Source organism: Ursus arctos, unplaced genomic scaffold (genome assembly GCF_023065955.2).
Source record: "Ursus arctos isolate Adak ecotype North America unplaced genomic scaffold, UrsArc2.0 scaffold_9, whole genome shotgun sequence".
Taxonomy (NCBI): Eukaryota; Metazoa; Chordata; class Mammalia; order Carnivora; family Ursidae; genus Ursus; species Ursus arctos.
The window spans coordinates 1,629,282-1,649,970 of record NW_026623111.1 but is presented as its reverse complement, the minus strand read 5'-3'; the positions used below and the strand labels follow the sequence as shown (position 1 = coordinate 1,649,970).

Genomic DNA, 20,689 nt, shown 5'->3' with positions numbered 1-20,689 from the left:
AAAAATATTTGCGAAGCAGGGCGCCTGGGTGGCTCAGTCAGTTAAGCGACTGTCTTCGGCTCAGGTCATGATCCCAGGGTCCTGGGTTCAAGCCTCATGTCCAGCTCCCTGCTCAGGGGGGAGCCTGCTTCTCTCCCTCTGTCTGTGGCTCCCCCTGCTTGTGTGTGAGCACGCGCTCTCTCTCTTGTCAAATAAATAAATAACATCTTAAACAATTTTTTTGAAAAAAAATACTTGCAAAGAAATTTTAAAGTTCAAGATATAACTTTAAAACTTTAAAATACAGTAAAAGAGAATGTTTCTCAAGGTGCAGGTTATCAATCAGTGGTACACAGTAAAGGACTTTTGTGTACTACAACCACTTTACTAATGAAATGGAATAAAATAAAAAAGATAAAGTATCGGAATATCATTTTGTAAAACTTTTATAAGTGGAAGAAGGCACTACAGGTCTTAATATATCTTACTTCTTACAGGGGGTCATAGTCAAAAACCTCGATTCATAAGTTTAACAGAATAAGACAGTCTTGTAAAAATCATACTAGTTATGGGCGCCTGGGTGGCTCACTCAGTTAAGAGTCTGACTCTTGGTTTCGGCTCAGCTCATGATCTCTGGGCAACAGGCTTCCACTGGGCGTGGAGTTTGCTTGAGAGTCTCTCTGTCCCTCTCCCGCTTGCAAGCACTCTCCCCCTTTCTCTCTCTAAAAAATAAAATAATAATACTACTTGATAGATGGTTACATGAGTTTGACTAATGTGATTAGAATAATAAACTAAAGGAAGACTATTTTAGCTAAATATTGCAAAGTAAATGGGATTTATTGAAACCTGAAACAATGGTACCACAAACTTGTTTTTATTGAATTGATAGAAATGGTATATTGTACACCAAGCTACAGCAAATATTATCAACATTTTTGTAAAGGATTTGCATAGGCGGACCTCCTACCCTCACCTCCCCAGCAGCAGCAAACACTGCCCTTAATTTACAGCCCAAAGATCCAAATGCCCAAACCTCATCCTTGATCCCAACCACTGTACCTGTTTCTCTCTCCAGGGTATTGGAAAGGGGCAGCCTCTGGAGGCTGAAGTCCAGGGCTATGATGCAGGATCCCAAACAAAGGTAACAATATCATCTAAACAGAAAGCTCCAACAACTGCACTTACTCCACTCCCGAGAAGGCTGGAAATCCTTTAAACTGAAACTAAAGTACACATACATTACTATATGTTCACTTAATAGCAAAAGCTATCAGAAAGCCATGCCATATGCAATCATTTCTCTTATCTGCTCTCACTACATACCATTCCACCACAATATTTAGAATCTTGCATAAAACAATTTGTGTCATAATTTGGCACATCAATACTCCTGATGAGGCTCTTTTTTTTTTTTCCATTGCAAATGTTTTTAAAACAATTTAACAGTTCTAACCACCCAACTTTCGAAAAGTCCATTATCTTTCTGTAGCCACTGGAACGACTGGAAATGGCTCTGTCAACTGCACACCCTTGTACTACCATTGTGTCTTCTCAAGTGTTGTGACCAACAGCGGAACAAAGGTGCAGCAACCCACAACTGGTAGATGCAGCGTGTGCTAGCTGCTTCCATAAACAACACAGAAAAAAAGTACTTTTCAAATTTCTTAAGTTCAAACACTAAATATATGCCTGAGTAACCAGACCACCAATTACCCCTAAAACTTTTTAAGAAGCTGGAGGCCAAGAGCCAGGAGACTGTCAGGTAGCTTTCCAATGACCATATCGGAGCAGAAAAAGAAAACTTCTAGGCGGGCACTGTTCGGTCACCACTTGCAAGGGATGGAGAAGGGAGGCACCGTGAAACAACATTTGAAAGCACTCCCAACTACCAAGGGAAGCCCCGCTCGTCACCTGACTCATAATTATTCTGGAATTGCACACGAGCAATTTCAAGGACGAGCTCCGCGCGGGGCGAGATGGCACCACCCCCGGGTCCGTGACAGCGACGCGCAGGTGGGCAGAGGCACAGGCAGCGCCGCGCGCCGCACCCAGGAGATGCCGGCACCTGGCGCGGGCAGCCCGCCGCCCCGCGCTCGCCATCCCCGCGGGAGGACTGTCACTGCACAAGCCGCCCGCGGCCCCCGGCTGCCCTGGCCCCGGCCCCGCGCCCGCCCGTTACCCGCAAGGAGCCCGGCCCCCAGCGGGAGGCCCGCCCGCATCCGCCCGCCCACCCCGCCCCCGCCCCGTCGCCGCTTACCTCGAAGTAGCCTCCGGGGGCGGCGCCGCCCGCGCCCGCGCCGAGGGGCCCGTTGGCCGCCGCCGCTCCGCCCGGGGCCGCCAGGCCCGCGGCCTGGGAGCCGCGCAGCGCCGCCGCCGGGCCGGCCTTGCCGCCCCCCGCGCCGCCGTTGCCCCCGCCCGAGCCGCCGCCGCCGCCCCGCTTGTTCTTCCGGCGCTTGGCCCCGCGCTTGGCGTCGGCCGGGCTCATGGCGGGCGGGGAGAGGGCGCGGAGCGGGCGCGGGGCCGCGGGCGGCGGCGGAGGGCGGGGAAGGCGGGGAGGCTGAGGCGGCGGCGGGGCGCTCCGGCCGGCCGAGGGCTGGGGGCGCTGCGCGGGGTCGCCTCTGGGCGGGGAGGGCCGGGCGGGCGGGAGCTGCGGGGAGGCCGCTAGGCGGGAGGAACGGCGAGTCCACCGGGCCCGGCGCCGCCGCTGACCAGAGTTAGAGTCCAATATGGCGGACACAAGGGGAAAGGGATCCCAGTTTACGTCGGGGGAGGGGGAAGGAGCGGCAGGGAGGGGGAGGGGTGTGGGCGCCCTCCACCCCCCCCCCCCGCCTTACTCCGCCCTCCCCAACGCCGCTCCCCCTCTGCCTCGCCCGCCCCCTCCCGGCGTTAACGAGCGCCAGCGCTCAGGGCACGCCGGGAGTTGGAGTCCACGCACCCACGTCGCCGCTGGGAGCACACGGCTGGATGACCACGATTCCCGTCAGGCCGCGCGCAGCCGATAGCCCGGTCGCTGCAAAGGGCTGGGCCGGGGAGGCGGGGGAAGGTGGCTGAGCCGGTGACGACACCGGCGCTCTCCGCACCCCCCGGCCACGCCCACGTCGCTCAGCCTTCTGGGAGTTGTAGTTGGGCGGAAGGGCCGGGCCGGCGCAAGGCTCTGTCGCCCGCCGGGGACGAACTACAGGACTGGGGGCGAGGAGTTCCGCCTCTTTGACAGGCATGCACACGCCCCGGCGCCCTGCGCCCTGCGCCCCGCCCCCCCGAGTGCCGCAGGCCGGCCCGGCCCCCGGGATGCTTCAGGCAGGCAGCCGGACTCTGGCCCGCCGGGAGTGGCCCGGTGACCTTGGTTGGGTTCTGGGTTCGAGTGCGCCTTCTCCACTTGCAGGCTGTGACCTTGGGCCGGTCCCCTAGCTCGAGTCCAGGTCACTCGCTGGGCACAAGAGCAACCTGCCTCGTGGGTTTGGGTGTGGTTCCAGAGGGCGCCGGGCCTGGCTGTGCGCGGAGCTGCTTTCCCGAGAGCGCGGCCGCGGTCGGGCCGGGGTCCGCCCTGGGCGTTGGAACGGCCTACGCAGAGCAGTCGTGGCTGCGCCGGGGCCCGTCCCCGAACACCTGTCCGTGCGCCTAGAAGCCCTGGGCCTGCGGGCGCCCTTCCTGAGCCTGCGCTCTCCCTGCATCCGCGTTTAGTCGCCGCCGGGGGCTCCTGGTGCCTTGTGACCCGATAAGGCCCCGGATGGTCGCGACATTTCTCACGACCTCGCGTTTACCCACCTCACGCGCTTTGCACCCGGTCATACCCTCCCGAGCCTTCCTCTGCTCTCTGCCCCGCGGGGCCTCTGACTCCCGGGTCAGAAATCTGAGCTCTCCGTCTGGACCCTCTTCGTCCCTGGCCGCCTTGCCCGTTATCAGCCAGCCCCAGGTACAGTTCTGCCCTTAGGACAAGAGGGGTCCCTTGCCGAGGCCCTGAGTTCCCGAGCGCCCTCTTATCACAGTCACCGAGACATCAAAGACATCTTTTCCCCTCTGGTTCAATGGATGGTTACGGGACCGAGATACCGTTAGCTGTGGGCTTGCCCATATCTCATTGCCGAACCTCACCTTTGCCCCAGCTGCAGCCACAGCCTTCTCATCCTCTGACCCATTCTTCATGACAAAACCAGAATGAGCTATGATCAAATCAACCCTCTGCTTAAAGGCCTTCAGAAACTCTACTTGTCAGCAGAATAAAGGCCCCTCACCCCTCCCAGAGGGTTTTGGATGCCCCTGCCCTGCAGGTGATGGTTGAGAGAGTGGGTCCGGGCGCCTGCCTGGCACTCTTCCTTCTTTGGCACTCCCCCAGGTAGGCAAAGTCTCGGGCTGCTCCCCACCCCACAAGGGCTGGGTCAGATACTGCTTCTCCCACAGCACCTATGCTTTCCCTTGTCCTAGCACATTGACATTGAATTGGGATTCCTGGTATTCACCATTATCCCCAGAGAGGTCTTAGGGCACTGGGAGGGCATGGGAGTGCCCGTCTCGTGCACCTCTGAATCCTAGCTCTTGCTAAGCAAGGCTGGGCACACACCAATCTAGTATTTGCTGGATGAATGGATGACATAATAATCACTATTTGTCAAGCAATTATGTCCCAGCCATTCTGCCCCTGCTGTATCATCTCATCTAATCCACATAACCACTCTTGAGATAGGCACCATTAGTCCTATGTTATGGATGAGAAACTGAAGTTCATAGATGTTAAGGGATTTGCCCAACGTCATCCTGAGAGTCAGATATGGGGCCCAGATTCCAACTCAGGTGTGGCTCTGGTGTGACTTTTGGGTTCTGGCTGGGCACAGGGGGATAACAATTGGGAGTTCCTTTGAGAACCAGGGACAGGAGAAACCTCTGTGAGGAAGTGAACTGAGCCGGAGCCAGTCACTCACAACACAAAGGACTTCAGCAATGCAAGACTGGAGCCAAGAAAAGCTCCACATGTCCCAGGAAACTACAAAAGCCACTGTGGCTAGAGCAAGTGAAAATGGCAGAAGCTGCAGGGTTTATTCTAAATGCAGCTGGGAGCCATGGAAGATTATGAACAGAGTGTCAGGGTAGGAAGTATATTTTTGAGAGAACTACAGCTGCTGTGTGGAGAATGGATGTCAGGGGAGCAAGACTGGAGTCCAGGACACCGTGACAACCTTGTGGGGAATGGAGAGGGTACTTCTGGCAAACGAGTGATGAAGTTTCATTAGCTCCCCCATAAGAAATTAAGGGACAAAAATTAAATACTAAGGTACAAGATTTTGTCTGGTAAGGCTGAGCTTTGGAGGGCCACAAACCATTGTAATATTTAAAATTTGTTTCTTCTCCTAACAATCCATTTTCACCCCCTTGAGGGCTGTATTTAGATCCTCCAGAAAAACAGAACCTGTGTGTGTGTGTGTGTGTGTGTGTGTGTGTGTGAGAGAGAGAGAGAGAGAGAGAGACTGAGATTGATTTCAGGAATTCAATCACACAACGATGGAGGCTGGCAAGTCCTGAAATCTGCAGGCAGCAAGCTGGAGACCCCATTCAAGTCCAAAGGCCTGAGAAGCAAGAGGGCCAATGGTGTCACTCTAGTGCAAAAGCCAGGAGGCTGGAGACCCAGGAAAAGCTGATGTTTCATTTGAGTCCCAAGGTAGGAAAAAAAACCAAGGATCCAGCTCAGACATACATGGGTAATAGAAGTTCCATCTTTTCCTTCTATTCAGGCCCTCTTGTTCTATTCAGGATTTCAACTGATTGGATAAGTCCCGTTGACATTGGAGAGGGCAATTTCTTTACTCAGTTTACTGATCCAAATGTTAATTTCATCCAGAATCATATTTGACCAGATGTCTGGACACCCTATAGCCCAGTGAGGTTGACAGATGAAATTAACCATCACAAGGGAGAATGTAAGATGTAAAGGCCAAGAAGGGTCTTGTTTACTCTTAGAAGTAAGAGCAGCTCAGTTCAGCAGGAGCATGAGTGGTCACAGGGAGGTGTGGGCAGTGACTTTGGAAAAGATTTGCCATTCAGAGCACTCCTGACCCTGGAAGTCTCTTAGAACTGATCTGCAGGGAAAAGCAGGATATGTTGGATTTTTTTGTAAAAGTGAAGTTTTATTACTTCCATAATGTAGCAAATATTGTTGACCAAGCTATGAGTGTGTACTAATAACACAGGACAACTTTTAACAAAAAATTAGGTAAGTTGGGGCACCTGGATGGCTCAGAAGGTTAAGCGTCTGCCTTCGGCTCAGGTCATGATCCCCGGGCCCTAGGATCGAGCCCACATCGGGGCTCCATGCTCAGCGGGTAGCCTGCTTCTCCCTCTGCCTCTCCCTCTGCCTGCTGCTCCCCCTGCTTGTACTCCTTCTCTCTCTCTAAGAAATAAAATCTTTAAGAAAAAGAAAATTAGGTAAGTTAATTATCTCACAATTCATAACCAGTCAACATTATATAATAATGAATCATTACCTAGAAAGCCTTTCCTAATTTCTGGCTTTACTAAGTCTGCAGAAAGAACGGTTGGACACCCCATGCTCAGGCCACTCCTTGCCCCAAGCAGAACCACAGCAGCAAGGTTTTGCCACCAAGCACAACACAGGGAATTCTCTGCAGAAACTTAAAATGTGAGAATGGATATGAACACACTATTGTTTGGGGACCCCAAAGAATTAGGCCATTCTTGATGCTCACCCAAAACTGCACTCTGTAGGTCAGTTAGCTCTGCCCATGTGGAGCTCCTACCCAGCTTTCACACGCCACTTGTAAACATGAGAAACAGTCAAGGATCTCGAGTCATTTAAGAGACAGCTCAAGGCCAGATACAAGAAATGTGTGTGCAAGGGGGGCAGGCAAAAAAAGTGTTAATGGAAGTAATCAAAAAATTTTCAAAAAGCTGCTAATAGCCTGAAAGATATTTAAGAAAGGAGTCCCAGAAATTAAAAATATAGCCAAAATTGAAATTCAGCAGAAGGGTTGCAAAATAAAGTTCAAGAAGTTATCTAGAAAGTAGAACAGAAAAAGACACAAAATCAGAGAGAAATGAGACTTCGAAGTTCAGACCAGGAGGTCCAACAACTTTCTAAGAGTTCTAGAAGAAAAATGGAGAAAAATAACTTTTGGAGACACCTGGGGGGCTCAGTCGGTTGAGCATCTACCTTCAGCTCAGGTCATGATCTCAGGGTCCTGGGATCAAGCCCCACATTGGGCTCCTTGCTCAGCGGGGAGTCTGCTTCTCCCTCTCTCTCTGCCCCTCCCCCGGCTTATGCTTGCGTCTCTCTCTCTCAAATAAATAAAAATCTTAAAAAAAAATTAAAATTAAGAAAGGGAAATTCATCTCACTAGATGTCTTAGCAGTAACAACATTTGATGCTAAATAGTGGAGCATGGAAAATTCTGAAAGAAATTCTTTTCTTTTCTTTTTTTTTAAGATTTTATTTATTTATTTGACAGAGAGACAGACAGCCAGTGAGAGAGGGAACACAGGCAGGGGGAGTGGGAGAGGGAGAAGCAGACTCCCAGCAGGGAGCCCGACGCGGCCACGATCCCAGGACCCTGGGACCACACCCTGAGCTGAAGGCGGACAATTAACAACTGAGCCACCCAGGCGCCCCATGAAAGAAATTCTGAAAGAAAATTACATACAATGTAGAATTGCATAGTCAGACAACAATTTTGGACATTCAAACTATATCTTTTCAGGTAAACAGACTGTAACACAGTAACAACAAACCCTAAAGTACTTGTATAGACGACCTGGGTGTTTGGTTCCAGACATTGCCGAATACCCTAATAATGTGAGTCACATAAATTTCTGGTTTCCCAGCACATATAAGAGTTCTGTTTGCACGACCCCGTCATGTTAGACGTGCAATAGCGTTTTGTATACAACAAAATGCACATACTTTAATTTAAAAAAGCTTTATTGCTAAAAAATGTTAACCATCATCTGAGCTTTCAGTGAGCTGTAATCACTGATCATAGATCATCATAACAAATAATGAAAAAGTCTGAAATATTAAATTACCAAAATGTGACACACAAACCGAGCACATGTTTTTGGAAAAATGGTGCCAGTAGACTTGCTTGACACAGGGTTGCTACAGACTGTTAACTTGTAACAACGCAACATACATGAAGCTCCATAAGCGAAGCACAGTAAGATAAGGTACGCCCGGGGCTGTATTTCTCACATACACCTGAGATTACTAAGTACCTCTCTTCCATCTTATAACTGACATGCGACCTCAAAGGTCACCCAATCTTGACAATGACGGAGAAGGGCTTGGAAATTAAAAGTACAACCAAGGGGGGCCTGGGTGGCTCAGTTGTTAAGTGTCTGCCTTCAGCTCAGGTCATGATCCCAGGATCCTGGGATCGAGCCCCGCATCGGGCTCCCTGCTCGGCGGGGAGCCTGCTTCTCCCGCTCCCACTCCCCCTGCTTGTGTTCCCTCTCTCGCTGTCTCTCCGTCAAATAAATAAAATCTTAAAAAAAAAACAAACTGAAATTGTAAAAGAAAGCCAACAGTAGGGTTACAAGATAAAGTTAAGATTATCCAGAAAGTAGAAAAAGACAGATGGAAAATAGGAGAGAAAAAAGAATTACAAGTTCAGTGGAGGAGGTGGGATGACTTCCTAGTAGGGGTGAGGGAAAAAAAAAAAAAAACCAACCTGGGAAAAAAAAAAAAAAAAGAACCAACCCAAATTAGAACAGGCCAATGGAAGCCTGTGAGGAAAACAGCCCTGACATTTTACGTTATTGGATGCCTGAAACTGTGGTAGAAAGTTGGATACATGGCAAGTATGATAGAACATATACCTGTCACCATCTGATACGGGGACAATGTGGAGTCATCATTGCATGCCTGATTAGTGTTTTAACTAGAATATATATGTATATATATGTACATACACAAAATATAAGAAAGACATAAATGTTTAAGAAATTGGAATGCTGGGCGCCTGGGTGGCTCAGTCGGTTAAGCATCTGCCTTCGGCTCAGGTCGTGATCCCAGGGTCCTGGGACCGAGTCCCACATCAGGCTTCCTGCTCCACGGGGAGACTGCTTCTCCCTCTCTCTCTGCCTGCCACTCTGCCTACTTGTGCTCTCTCTCTGTCAAATAAAAAAAATAAAATCTTAAAAAAAAACGTAAAAAGGAATTTCAACAGCCTTTAAAAAAAAAAAGAAATTGGAATGCTACTAAACACATAAACCGGGGGTCCAGTTTTTCCTGTTTTCCAGTTCTAAGGACACTGGGCTAAGAAGCAAGGCTTTGCCTGGAAAGAGGATACTATCAGGGAGTCTTCTGGGGTAAAGAGACAAAGCTGAGTGGGGCTACAATTCCAGCGAGATGGGATGAGTCAATCACTGAACCTGACAGTTTTTCTCTCAAGACACTGACAAATTCTCACACTCTACAGGCAGAAAGCTAAGAGACAAAGCTTCTGAACAAACCCAGAAAGCAGAGGAGAGGTTGTGACAGTTTCACCAGGCTGAGAAGACAAGGATTATAGGTCAGGACAAAGCAGAGAGTGGTACCCTGATACCCATTGGGAAGCTCTCAACGGCATCCTGACAGTAGGAGGTGAACCACCAGCAGACAGGGCTCCATGAACCGCAACATGGCCTTACTACAGCCTAACGTGCCATCAGGCTAAGGTGACTGGCACCTGCCCTATTTTCCCCACAGAGAAAGACATCTGTAGCCACTACCATTCTTTGTGCATAAGTTCAGCTTTCACTTAAAAATTTCCTGGTGTGTCAAGGCACAGGGCCTTTTGACTGAAAATAAAAAGACAAACAACTATAGAAATAAACCTGTGGGTGAGTCACATACTGGAGTTAGGCAAAGACTGTCGAGTAATTACAATTAACATGCTCAAGAAAATAGAGGAAAAAGGTGTAAAAACAGATGAAATAATGGAGAATTTCACCTGAGAATTGAAATCTGTAAGAATATTAGCTAAAACTAACAGATAAAATAACTGGAATTAGGAATTTAGTAGATGAACAGATTAGATACAGATTAGAGGATTAATGAATTACAAGATAATTCAATATAAAAGATCCTAACTAGCACACAGAGAAAAAAACCACAATTGATAAAACAGGAAAAAAAAAAAGTCTTAAGAAATGGATCAGACACAGTTGAAGGTCTAACAATATGTAATTGGAGTCCTAAAAGACAAGAAGAGTGAACACCACAGAAGCAGAGCTCTCCAAAGCTGATGCCAGACAGCCACCAGTTTCAAGAGTCCCTGTGAGTCCTAAGCAGGAAAAATACCAGCAAAACCACACCTAAGCACATCATTATCAAACTGCTGAAAACAAAGACAAAGCAAAATGTTAGCCAGAGAAAATATTCACTTCTCTTCAAAGACATGACAGCTAGCCACAGCAGAAATGAAGCTGGAAGACAATGGAATGACCTAGTTGTTACGCACACACACACCAAAAAACCCCAACTTACAATTTAAAAAAATCTTGTTTTATCTAATGCAATACATTCAAAATATCATGAGCTAAACATGTAATCAATATAAAAACTACGAACAAGATACTTTATACTCTCTTTCATACTAAGTCTTGAGAATCCCATTTGGGTATTAACTTCCAGTCACTCCGCATTTGGATTCACCACACTCCAAGTGCACAACAGCCACATGTGGCTCACAGCAACCATATTAGACAGCAACTTAGAATTTTTTACTCAGAAAAAAATATATCATGAAAGAATGAAAGTAAAATAATGGCATTTTCAGATTAACAAAGATAGAATTTATTGCCAGCAGGAATTCACTAAAAGAAATACTAAAAAAAGCTCATTGGGCAGAAGGAAAATTCTTTCAGATGGGAATGAAGAGAATAAAGACCACAATAAACAGAATATACACACACATACAACACACACACAGATATATATGAAATTACATATAAATGGAATTCTCTATCTATATAGAGATATAACCTTATTTTATACTAGCCTTTTTCATTTAAAAATTGTGATAATATATAATACAAAAATTACCATTTTAATCCTTTTCAAGTGTTTAATTCAATGGCATTAGCTACATTTATAATGCTGTACAATCATCACCACTGTCCACTTTCATCAGGTTTCATTGTCCCAAACAGAAACTCTGTACCCATTAAATGATACCTCCCCTTCCACTCCACCTCCAGCCCCTGGTAATCTCCCTTCTAATTTACCTCTATGAATTTGCCTACTCTAGGAACCTCATATTTATGTACCTCATATAAATGCAGTCATACGATATTTGTACTTTTGTGACTATCTTGCTCAGCATAATGTTATCAAGGTTTATCCGTGTTGTATGTATCAGAATTTTCTTTTTAAGGCTGAATAATATTCCCTTGAATGGATATGCCACCCTTCCTGTACCCATTCATCTGTTGATGGACATTTGGATGGTTCACACCTCTTGGCTGTGGTGAATAATGTTGCTATGAACATAGGTGTACAAGTATCCATTTGAGTCCCTGCTTTCAATTCTCTTGGGTATCTATCTAGGAGTAAAGTTGCTGGATCATGTGGTAATTCTGTATTTAACTTTCTGAGGAACCATCAAACTTTTCCAGAGAAGCTTGGCCATTTTATGTGTCTACCAGTAATATACAAGGGCTCCAATTTCTACACATCCCTGCCAATACTTACTGTGTTTTCTGGTAATAGCCACTCTAATGGGTGTGAAGTGGTATCTCTTTGTGGTTTTGATTTACATTTCACTGGTGACTAATGATTGAGTTCCTTTCATGTGCTTATTTGCCAGTTTGTCTACCTTCTTTGGAGAAGTATCTATTGCAGTACTTTGCCAGTTTCCTTTTGTTCTTGTTGAGTTGTAAGAACACTGTAAATATTCTGATTATTGGTGTCTTAGCAGATATTGCAAGCAGATGACGGGCAAATATTTTCTCCCATTCTGTGGGTTGTTTTTTCACTGCTAGTGTCCTTTGAAGCACAAAAGTTTTTAATTTTAATGAAGTCAAATGTATTTATTTTTCCTTTTGTTGCCTGGATTTTTGGTGTCTTATTTAAGAAACCATTGCCAAATCTAAGAAAAATATAATGCAAAGTTTACCACTTGAATCCTTTTCAAGTACACACGCTGTACAAGTTGTTTTCAACTTGCCTCTATATTTTCTTCCAAGATTTTATTTTTTAAAGTAAGCCACAGACCCAACGTGAGGCTTGAACTCATGACCCCAAGATCGAGTCACATGCTCAACCAACTGAGCCACCCAGGTGCCTGATAGTATTGCCATCTTAACAATATTAAGCCTCCCAACCCCTAAGCATATGAGGTGTTTCAGCTTAGGTTCATTTCTTTCAGCAAGGTTTTGTAGTGGTGTTTTCTCAGCCATGTTTCGGTATATAGATTTTATACCCACTTGGGTTACATTTATTCATAAGGATTTTATTCCTTTTGATGCTATGAAAATGGAATTGTTTTAACTTCCTTTTCAGATTGTTAATCGACAGTGTATTCACTGATTTGTGAATTCGTATGTGGCAACTTTGGCGAATTCATTTATAAGCTCTAACAGTTGTTTGTGGGCATTGTGGGTTCTTTAGTCCTCTACTGTTGTGCCATCTGCAGATACTTTTTCCTTGTTCATTTCCAACGTGTATGACTTTTCTTTCTTTCTTGCCTAACTGCTTTAGCTAGAACTTCTAATACTATGTTGGATAGAAGTGATGAAATAAATCAACCTTGTCTTGTTCCTGATCTTAGAGGAAAAGCTTTGTCTTATCATTGAGCTGTGAGCTTTTCACATATAGCCTTTGTTATGTTGAGGTAATTTTTTTCTTTTCTTTTTTTTTTTTTTAAGACTTTATTTATTTGAGAGAGAGAGAGCACAAGTAGGGGAAGCAGCAGGCAGAGGGAAAAAGAAGCAGGCTCCCTGCTGAGCAGGGAACCCAATGTGGGGCTCAATCCTAGGACTCTGGGATCATGACCTGAGCCAAAGGCAGACGCTTAACAACTGAGCCACCCAGGCGCCCCGAGGTACTTTTTTTCTGTTCCTGGTTTGAGTGTTTTCATCATAAAAGGGTGCCTGGAAACATTTCTTCTGCCAGCAGTTGAAGGGATCATGTGTTACTTTTTCTTTCCTACAGTCTATTAACATAGTAATTGCATTGATTTCCATAGGTTGAGCCACTCTTGCATTCTTGGGGCAAGACCCACTTGGTTATGGTGTGTAATGTTTTTAGTATGCTGCTAAATTCAGTGTGTTAGCCATCTGTTGTAGGTTTTTTGCATCTATATTCACAAGAGAGATTACTCTGCAATTTTCTTTTCCTGTAGTGTCTTTGGGTGGCTTTGGTATCAGGATGATACTGACCTCATAGAATGAGTTAGGAAATGTTCTCTTGAATTTTTTTGAAGAATCCAAAAAGCAGTATTCTTTTTTATGTGCTTGATAGAATTTCCCAGTGAAACCATGTGGTCTTAGGCTTTTCTTTGTTGGGGTTTTGAATACTTCAATTTCACTTTTCATAGGTTTCCTCTTATTTTCAATTTGGAGTGAGTTTTGGTAGTTTGTATTTTTAGGAATTTATCCATTTCAACTAAGTTATCCAATTTATTGGCATACAGGTATTCTTAGTAGTCTTTTGTAATACTCCCTACTTCTATAAAATTCAGTAATATCCTCTCTCATTGTTGATTTTATTAATTTAAATCTTTTGTTCTTAGTCTAGCTAAACACTTGTCACTTTTATTGATCTTCTCAAAGAAACAACTTCTGGTGTCCCTGGTTTTGTTTTCCGTCATCCATTTATCTCTGGCTTAATCTTTACTATTACCTTCCTTCTGCTAGCTTTGGGGTTTTTTTTGCTCTTCTTTTCCGAGTTCCTTAAGATATACAATTAGGCTATTGATTTGATCTTCTGCTTTAATGTATATATTCATAGCTATAAATATTCCCCAAGCGCTGCTTTTGTTGCATCCCTTTTGTTGTGTTTTCATTCTTCTCAAGGTATTTTCTAATTTCCTTTGTGATTTCTTCTTTGACCCATTGGTTGTTTAAAAGTGTGTTGTTTAATTTCCACTTAGGAATTTTCCCGAATGTTCGTATACTATAACATAGTAATTTCACACTTAAGTATATGCCCAACAGGTACGGAAGCAAAACTGCACCAAAAAAGACACAGAATGTTCACTCTGGGCTATTAAGAGCCAGAACACTTAAATGGCTGAAAGAATGGATAAACTAAAGCATATTCATCTCATGAAATACATAGCAAGCAAAGTGAATAAACTACACAACATGAATGAATCTCAATGTAACACCGAGGAAAGGAATATACACTCCCAATCCCGATACACATTGAAGACGTTCATCTATTTAAGTTCAAAGAACAGGTACAACAAAATTATGTGATTAAGGTTGCATGTTTTGGTAATTAAATTATAATTATAGTCAAAGGAGTGACCTCCATAAAAATCAGTAAAGCAATTGCCATGGGAGAGAAGGCAGAGTGTACTGATTGGGAGGAAGGACTAGTAGGGGCTTCTAAAGTATTGACAATATCCTTTTTCTTGTTATGGTTGGTTGGTATGGTAATTCATTGAGCTATACTTTTTTTTTTTTTAAGATTTTATTCATTTATTTGTCAGAGAGTGAGGGAGAGAGAGCACAAGCAGGGGGAGCAGCAGAGGGAGAGGGAGAAGCAGGCTCCCCGCTGAGCAGGGAGCCCTATGCGTGGCTCAATCCCAGGACCGTGGGATCATGACCTGAGCCAAAGGCAGATGCTTAACCGACTGACTCACCCAGGTGCACTGAGCTACACTTTGAGGTAATTCAGTGAAGTGTGCTTTTTCCTGTGCTATGTTTCATGGCATAAATGATAAATATAATGGCTTTATGTCGGTTAACAACTTTAATTACCTCATAAAAGCAAAGGCAAATATTTTCTGGAGGAACCCACCTTCAATCCAGTTCTCAAAGAATTTTCAGATAGTGTACCAAGTTACATGGGCTCAAAATAAGGGAGAAAGTTGCTCACAAAACACACAAAGGACGAAGTCATTAGAGACAGCCAGCAAGAATAAAATTTCAGAATTAGACCCACAAAGGATTTGGATACTGGAATTAACATATACAGAACATAAAACTGACAAATCTCTAATTAAAAAGGGAAGGCATAAATACTAATGATAAAAAGATGCTACAGAGTTTAATTAGCTTATAAGAGATTATGAACTTTATGCCAAAAACTTGTAGAGATGAATGTATAAATTCCTAGAAACTGGCAACTTAATAAAACTGACAAAAATTTGAATAATTCTCAAACATTTGAAAAAAAAATCAAATCAGTACTTTAAAATCTTTCCTCAATGAAAGCAACAGTTCAGAGATCTTATTTATGAGTTCCATTTCAGTCAAGGAATAATCCTAAATCAGGATACAGAGAAAACTCTAGTCTCTTTGTCGGGAACAAGCCTCACTGAAACCCAAACCTGGCAAAGCCTGTGTAAGATCATAGGTCACTGTAACTACACATGAACATAAACTTAGGAAAAACACAAATATTGGCAAAACAAACATATCTATAGAAAGAAAACATCATGAACAAGGTGGACTTATCCAAGAATGCAAGGTGGTTGTACACCGGGGCGGGGGGGGGAAATCAAGGAACGTAATGTCAATGACCTCACCTTTCCGTAGGGAACTTTCAAACCTTGAGGACTGTGGCTCATCATCCCCTCTTGCTCTCTCAGGACTCCTGTAACTGACCTTTGCATTTTGACTTTTCACTGGTTTGGGGGGGCTGGGTTGGGGACAGCCTCCCTCAAGGAATGTACACCCAGAAGGCAGTGATATACGTGGATTTCTCAATACCCACCAGAGCCAAGTGCAATACCAGAGCAATGCAAGCATGCACTGAGTGTTTGAATAACTTCATTTTCCTCTGATCTGACTCGTCTCCAACTGAAGGTCGGGCCTCTGAGCTCCAGGTGGCCAGCATGTTCACCTTTTCTATCTCTTGGGCCACTCGATAGGTGTGGAGAAAGGCTAAGGCAAGCTCTGCCAGCACCAACTGCCTGGGAATCCCAAGCCCACTCCCTGTTTCCAGCTTTCTGGGCACTTGACCAACTAGGGCACTGACCAACGCTCCTGGGCCCTCGCCCCAGAGTGGACGGTGACCGTGTCTGGGTGGTTGAGGCAGGGGTGCACCAGAATCCCAGGTCCATCTAAGTCCACGCTGCTCAGAGCTCCTCTCCTGAGCTAGTGCTGGTCAGACAGCCCCACAGCCAGCCTTGCTTCTTAGGGCCGAGGTGAAGATTCTGCTGAAGGATTCCAGGGCCTAGACTTGTGGTTCCATTCCAAGAACGACCTCTCGCCTGCTGGTTTCTGGACAGTAGCCAGACAAGCAAGTTTCCTGCACACACTGACAAAATATGCTGAACTGGAGGAAGACAGGAATCACACATCTTGGGCAAAAGGGTAGAATATCCATCCCAGAGAGCAAATGAATGCACAAAAGAAATCTGGTTCAAATTAATGGTTTTATTTCCATCTGTAACACTAGCAGAGGAGTCCGAAATAGACTGATGTACATGGATATAGTTTAAATGTAACAAAGAAAGATTTGAACTATGTACAATGAAAAAAGGAAAATGATTTTTTTTCTCAATCAACCTTTTCCTATTCTGCAGTTTCTAAGTAGTAGAAACTAACCATTTTTTTCCCCAATTTAATTTAGTATGAAGGAATACAACCTTTATGATCAACCATTTGTCCTTAAGCACAAAACTTAAAGGAGATTTTGGCTGCATGGTCGTCTTGGTTTCTGAAGTCTGGGTACTGCTGGAACATAACAAAAGAGTTTCCACGAAGCCCAGAAGGAACTTAATGGCAATGATGTCCAAATAGAGGGTGGACACACCGAGCATCGTGCCGATGAGAACTGATGTCCTGCCCTCCTCGACTCCAAGTAGAAAATTATTACTTTCATCCAAATTAACTGGAAGTGAGCCAAACAGTTAAAAAGTCAGAATGAAGAATAGAACAAATTTGTTTTCACAGAGAGGAGGGACACTCCTTCAGCCCCGTTTAAAGTGAATTCTGTGCCGAGTCCCTGCTCCTTCAGAAGGGTAAACTGAAGGTCAGTTATTGCTAGCAAAGCCAGAGGAGGCCCTGTTTCCACCTTGAAGATGTTTCACAAGAAGAGGCTGTTGGTTTGGCTTAAAGCCCTCTGAGGAAGGAGGGTGCAGAGGCGGAGGCAGGCTGATACGGCAAGGACTCTCCCCACTAGCTGCCCCAGGCCCTGTGCTGTGAGGGGCATCTCAGGCCACCCCGCTGCCTCCCTAAGGACCAAGAGGCTCACACCCATAGATAAGCAGAGCATGTTATGTGGCTGCCTTGGGGAGGAGAGGCCACCACACTTTGCCAACCAAACCTATGGAGCAGTCAAAAGCCCAAAGGATCAAAGCCTGAAAGGCCCAGAGAAGCAGCTTCTAAAGTGAATGTCAGTTGGTGTGGGGGTGTGGGTGAAAGCCAAAGAGTCCAGCTAATGGCAGGTATGCCAAACTCTCTGAAACTCTGGGCAGCCATGACGTGGACAATAGCATGGACATGGGTGGCTGGTAAGGCCACAGGTATTGCCACCACCTCCCAGTACTGATGCTTGAGTAGACATTAGGCAGTGGGAACTGAGGACCAGAGGGCATGTGGCAAACAGGATAGATTTTATCAGAAAAGAGAGGATACCCGACCACGTCTGCCCTATAGAGCTTGCAGGGCCTGTGCCAGGTGAAAAACTCTGGGACACGGGTTAAGTTCCTGAGAACAGGTGGTGAACAGGACGGGGTGGGACAGGCACTGCTCCACAGGCAACATGAGGCCTCTGAGGGGACACTAAGAGTGCTACATCTCCTGGGCTGCTGAAAAGTAGGCAAAGAACAGGCTTTATTGCACACTTCGTTCTTAGGAACCTGGGAATTGCCCTGTAGCGATTCTCTTGATCTACAGAAATCCCTGCACATCAATGCTAAGGTGCAGGTGGAATCACGGGTGACCTCTGACTCTCAAAGGAAAAAAAAGTCCGGTGGTGGGTCTTTCCAGGGCCATGCTCACAACACCCGGGATCCTTGGGCCGGATGGACTTTGTTTGGCTTGGTCACGGTGGCAAACAGATGCCTGGGTCGATGTCATTGCCTGGGAGAGCTGGGCAGACCTGCGTGCTCTCTGACCAGGGCCAGCCCCTTGACGACACTGCCAGGAGGAAGCTGGGGCAAACTTTCCAAATGGGGAAAATTTCTTGGCAAACATGCAGGTTCCAGAAAGAGGCTAGAACCACGATTCTCAGTTCCAATGTGCCTAACTCCCTCTCTCCTACCCTGGAACCAGACCACCCAGAGCAGAGATGAAGCCCCTGGCCTAGGCGGGCCCTGGCTCCAGCTCCACAGCAGTGACTGGAGGTAACGAAAGGGCCTAAAAGGGGGTTGGAAACAAAAAGAGCAGTTTACATATCAGATGTTGCTTTTGAAATAGTCTTTTTGAGCTCAGGAAATTGAGGCAGAGAACCCATGAAAGGCTGTGTGGAGAACCCAGCCAAGCTGTCTGTCTGTTCGTCCACCTCTCCTGAGCAGCTCTCCACACTTCATATATAAATGGGGTGGTATCGTTTGTGGTTGATCTTTTTCCTGCAAGTTGGGCAAGTGTTAGCATTCTTGAGGGAGTCACGGAGGCACTGGCTACAAAAGACGTGGCCACATTCTGTAGAAACAATGAGACGTCCATTCTGTACAATCTAGAAAACATAAAAAGAACAGCCTCCATGTTTGCCCTGGTCCCAGAGCAGCGGCAGTCCCCAGAGAACCTCACTTCTGCTGAGATGAGGGGAGGAAGGGCTAGGCAGGTCTGGAGAACTGAAGATACCTACCTGCTCTGTAGTGTAGACAAGTACGAGCGGGGTCCCTGAAGCCTAGGGCAGAGGCAGGAGCCACTCTCCTGGCAGCAGGGGCTCAGGAGGGTTGGAGGGACTCCAGATGACGGAACCCACAGGTCTACTGAGGTCCAGGGCCACCGTGTGAGCACACAGGGGGCAGTGCCAGACGGCTCAGGGGCCACAGGAAGCACTACTGCTTCTGCTGAGGCTGGGACGGGGAATACACGGGATGGACACACTTCCACATGGAAGCCCAAGGAACAGAGGGTCCAGAGGTGAAGGCTGCAGGGCCCAAGAAGCTGGCACAGAGATGTGTGATAGGCCATGGGCCAGCCAGGCCTGACTGCAGAAGAGAGTTATCAAATCCCACCAAAAGAGAAGACCCTCTCTCTCATCTAATTCTTTCACTGAAGCTGTGTGGAAACCAGAAGCAAGGAAGACACAGCTAAGTTTGCTTACCTCAGAGTACCCGTCCATGCAGATCGGACAACTGACAGTACCAGAGGGCCTAAAATCACAGTGTTTCATGTCAGTTCCTCGGCAAACTCAAACATTCAATTACTCTAAGTGGCTTCATAGAAGCAGCCCATATCCCTTAGCACAGGCACCAAGAGACTTACAAAAAGGCCAGCTGCCCCAAGGGGGTGCACTGGGGAGGTCAGAGGGGTACCAAAGTTCAGACAACCGGAGGTGCCCTATCTTCCCAAACCCCCAGCCTGTGTTCTCTGCCTCCCCGTCTGGGGCAGGAGCTGTGTCTAGCACCTCCAAGCATTCCTGCTGCAGATCACGGAGAGCCACTGGGTCTGTTCCGCACAGCAGGTGGTTGAGTGTGCCACCAGCCCAGGGCTAGTCACATCTACGCTGCCAGTGCCAGGCACGGTCTTATCCCGCTGGGGATGGCTTAACTGGCTCTGAATCCAGACCCACCTGCACCCAGCTGCTGAGCAGCTGCTCTGACAAGACCTTCTCGAGCCATGGGCTCACAGAACTTGCAAAAGGTCCAGTATTTCCAGTACCCTAACCCTGAGAAATGGAAGCGGGGGGTAGAGGATCCCCATTCCGGGGGGCCAAGGGGTCCCACATAGCCAGAGGCATCTGGTGAGGCAGCAGGGCGGCAGGAGTGCTGGTACCTGAGTCCTGTGGCTGCCTCCTCCCTGGTGTTTCGGGGAGTATGGGTGGTCACGTACACGTCTCTGTCCCTGGACAGCTCCTCGTCATCACTGCTCACCACACAGCTATCAGCGTGGTCCTGGCGTGGCCGCCTCGCATTCCTCCTTGGCCGCCTCCTTTCTGAGGTGTGAGTCCATGCTCAGGGCAGGGTCCCTAGCCCTATCACCCCACCACCCCCTTCCCGCCTGGTAAAGACCACAGATCCAGACTTAAGAGGCACGGCCACCACACCCAGAAGGTCCTGCCCAGCTACGGAGAGGCCACCCTCCTGTCTTCCCAGGAGCCCCATCCCTGCCATGAGCAGGTGTCTGAGCTGGGAGGCCACCTAAAGTCTAAGGTGATAAGCTTTCTCCAAAATCCAACGGGACCGTAGCTCAGCACTCGGGGTGCTGTCTCTCCTCAACCAGCACAGTGCCCTGACTGCAGGCATCTTCCTGCTCAGCATCCACACACCCAAGGGCCTGACAAGGACTTCGGCACTGCACCTGCCCCCCATGTCAGTTCTGTATCCAAACCCAATGAAAGAGAGAGGAAAGCACTCACCGTCAACAATCTTTTAAGAAGGAGGAAAACAAAAGAGAAAGACACAATCAGTATGACATAATATACTCTGTATTT

At 46.7% G+C, this 20,689-nt stretch overlaps 1 protein-coding gene across 3 annotated transcripts in view; it reads right to left on the bottom strand.

Moving 5' to 3' along the window:
• The window catches only part of LOC113245700 (E3 ubiquitin-protein ligase RNF4), a 207,212-nt gene that overhangs the window by 155,644 nt on the left and 30,879 nt on the right, over positions 1 to 20,689 (bottom strand). Inside the window, exons 5-8 of one of the 3 annotated variants that reach the window (XM_026485869.4) lie at positions 20,615 to 20,624; positions 20,032 to 20,191; positions 19,361 to 19,409; positions 16,499 to 18,763 (exon numbers count right to left, since the gene is read on the bottom strand). The exons of 1 other annotated variant lie outside the window; for it this stretch is intronic. In XM_026485869.4, the coding sequence (XP_026341654.1) occupies positions 18,614 to 18,763; positions 19,361 to 19,409; positions 20,032 to 20,191; positions 20,615 to 20,624 (369 nt within the window). In that variant the 3' untranslated portion in view covers positions 16,499 to 18,613. Of the gene's footprint in view, positions 1 to 2,239; positions 2,323 to 16,498; positions 18,764 to 19,360; positions 19,410 to 20,031; positions 20,192 to 20,614; positions 20,625 to 20,689 lie in introns of those variants that run through there. One more of the 3 variants, XM_057309836.1, reaches the window with a different exon arrangement.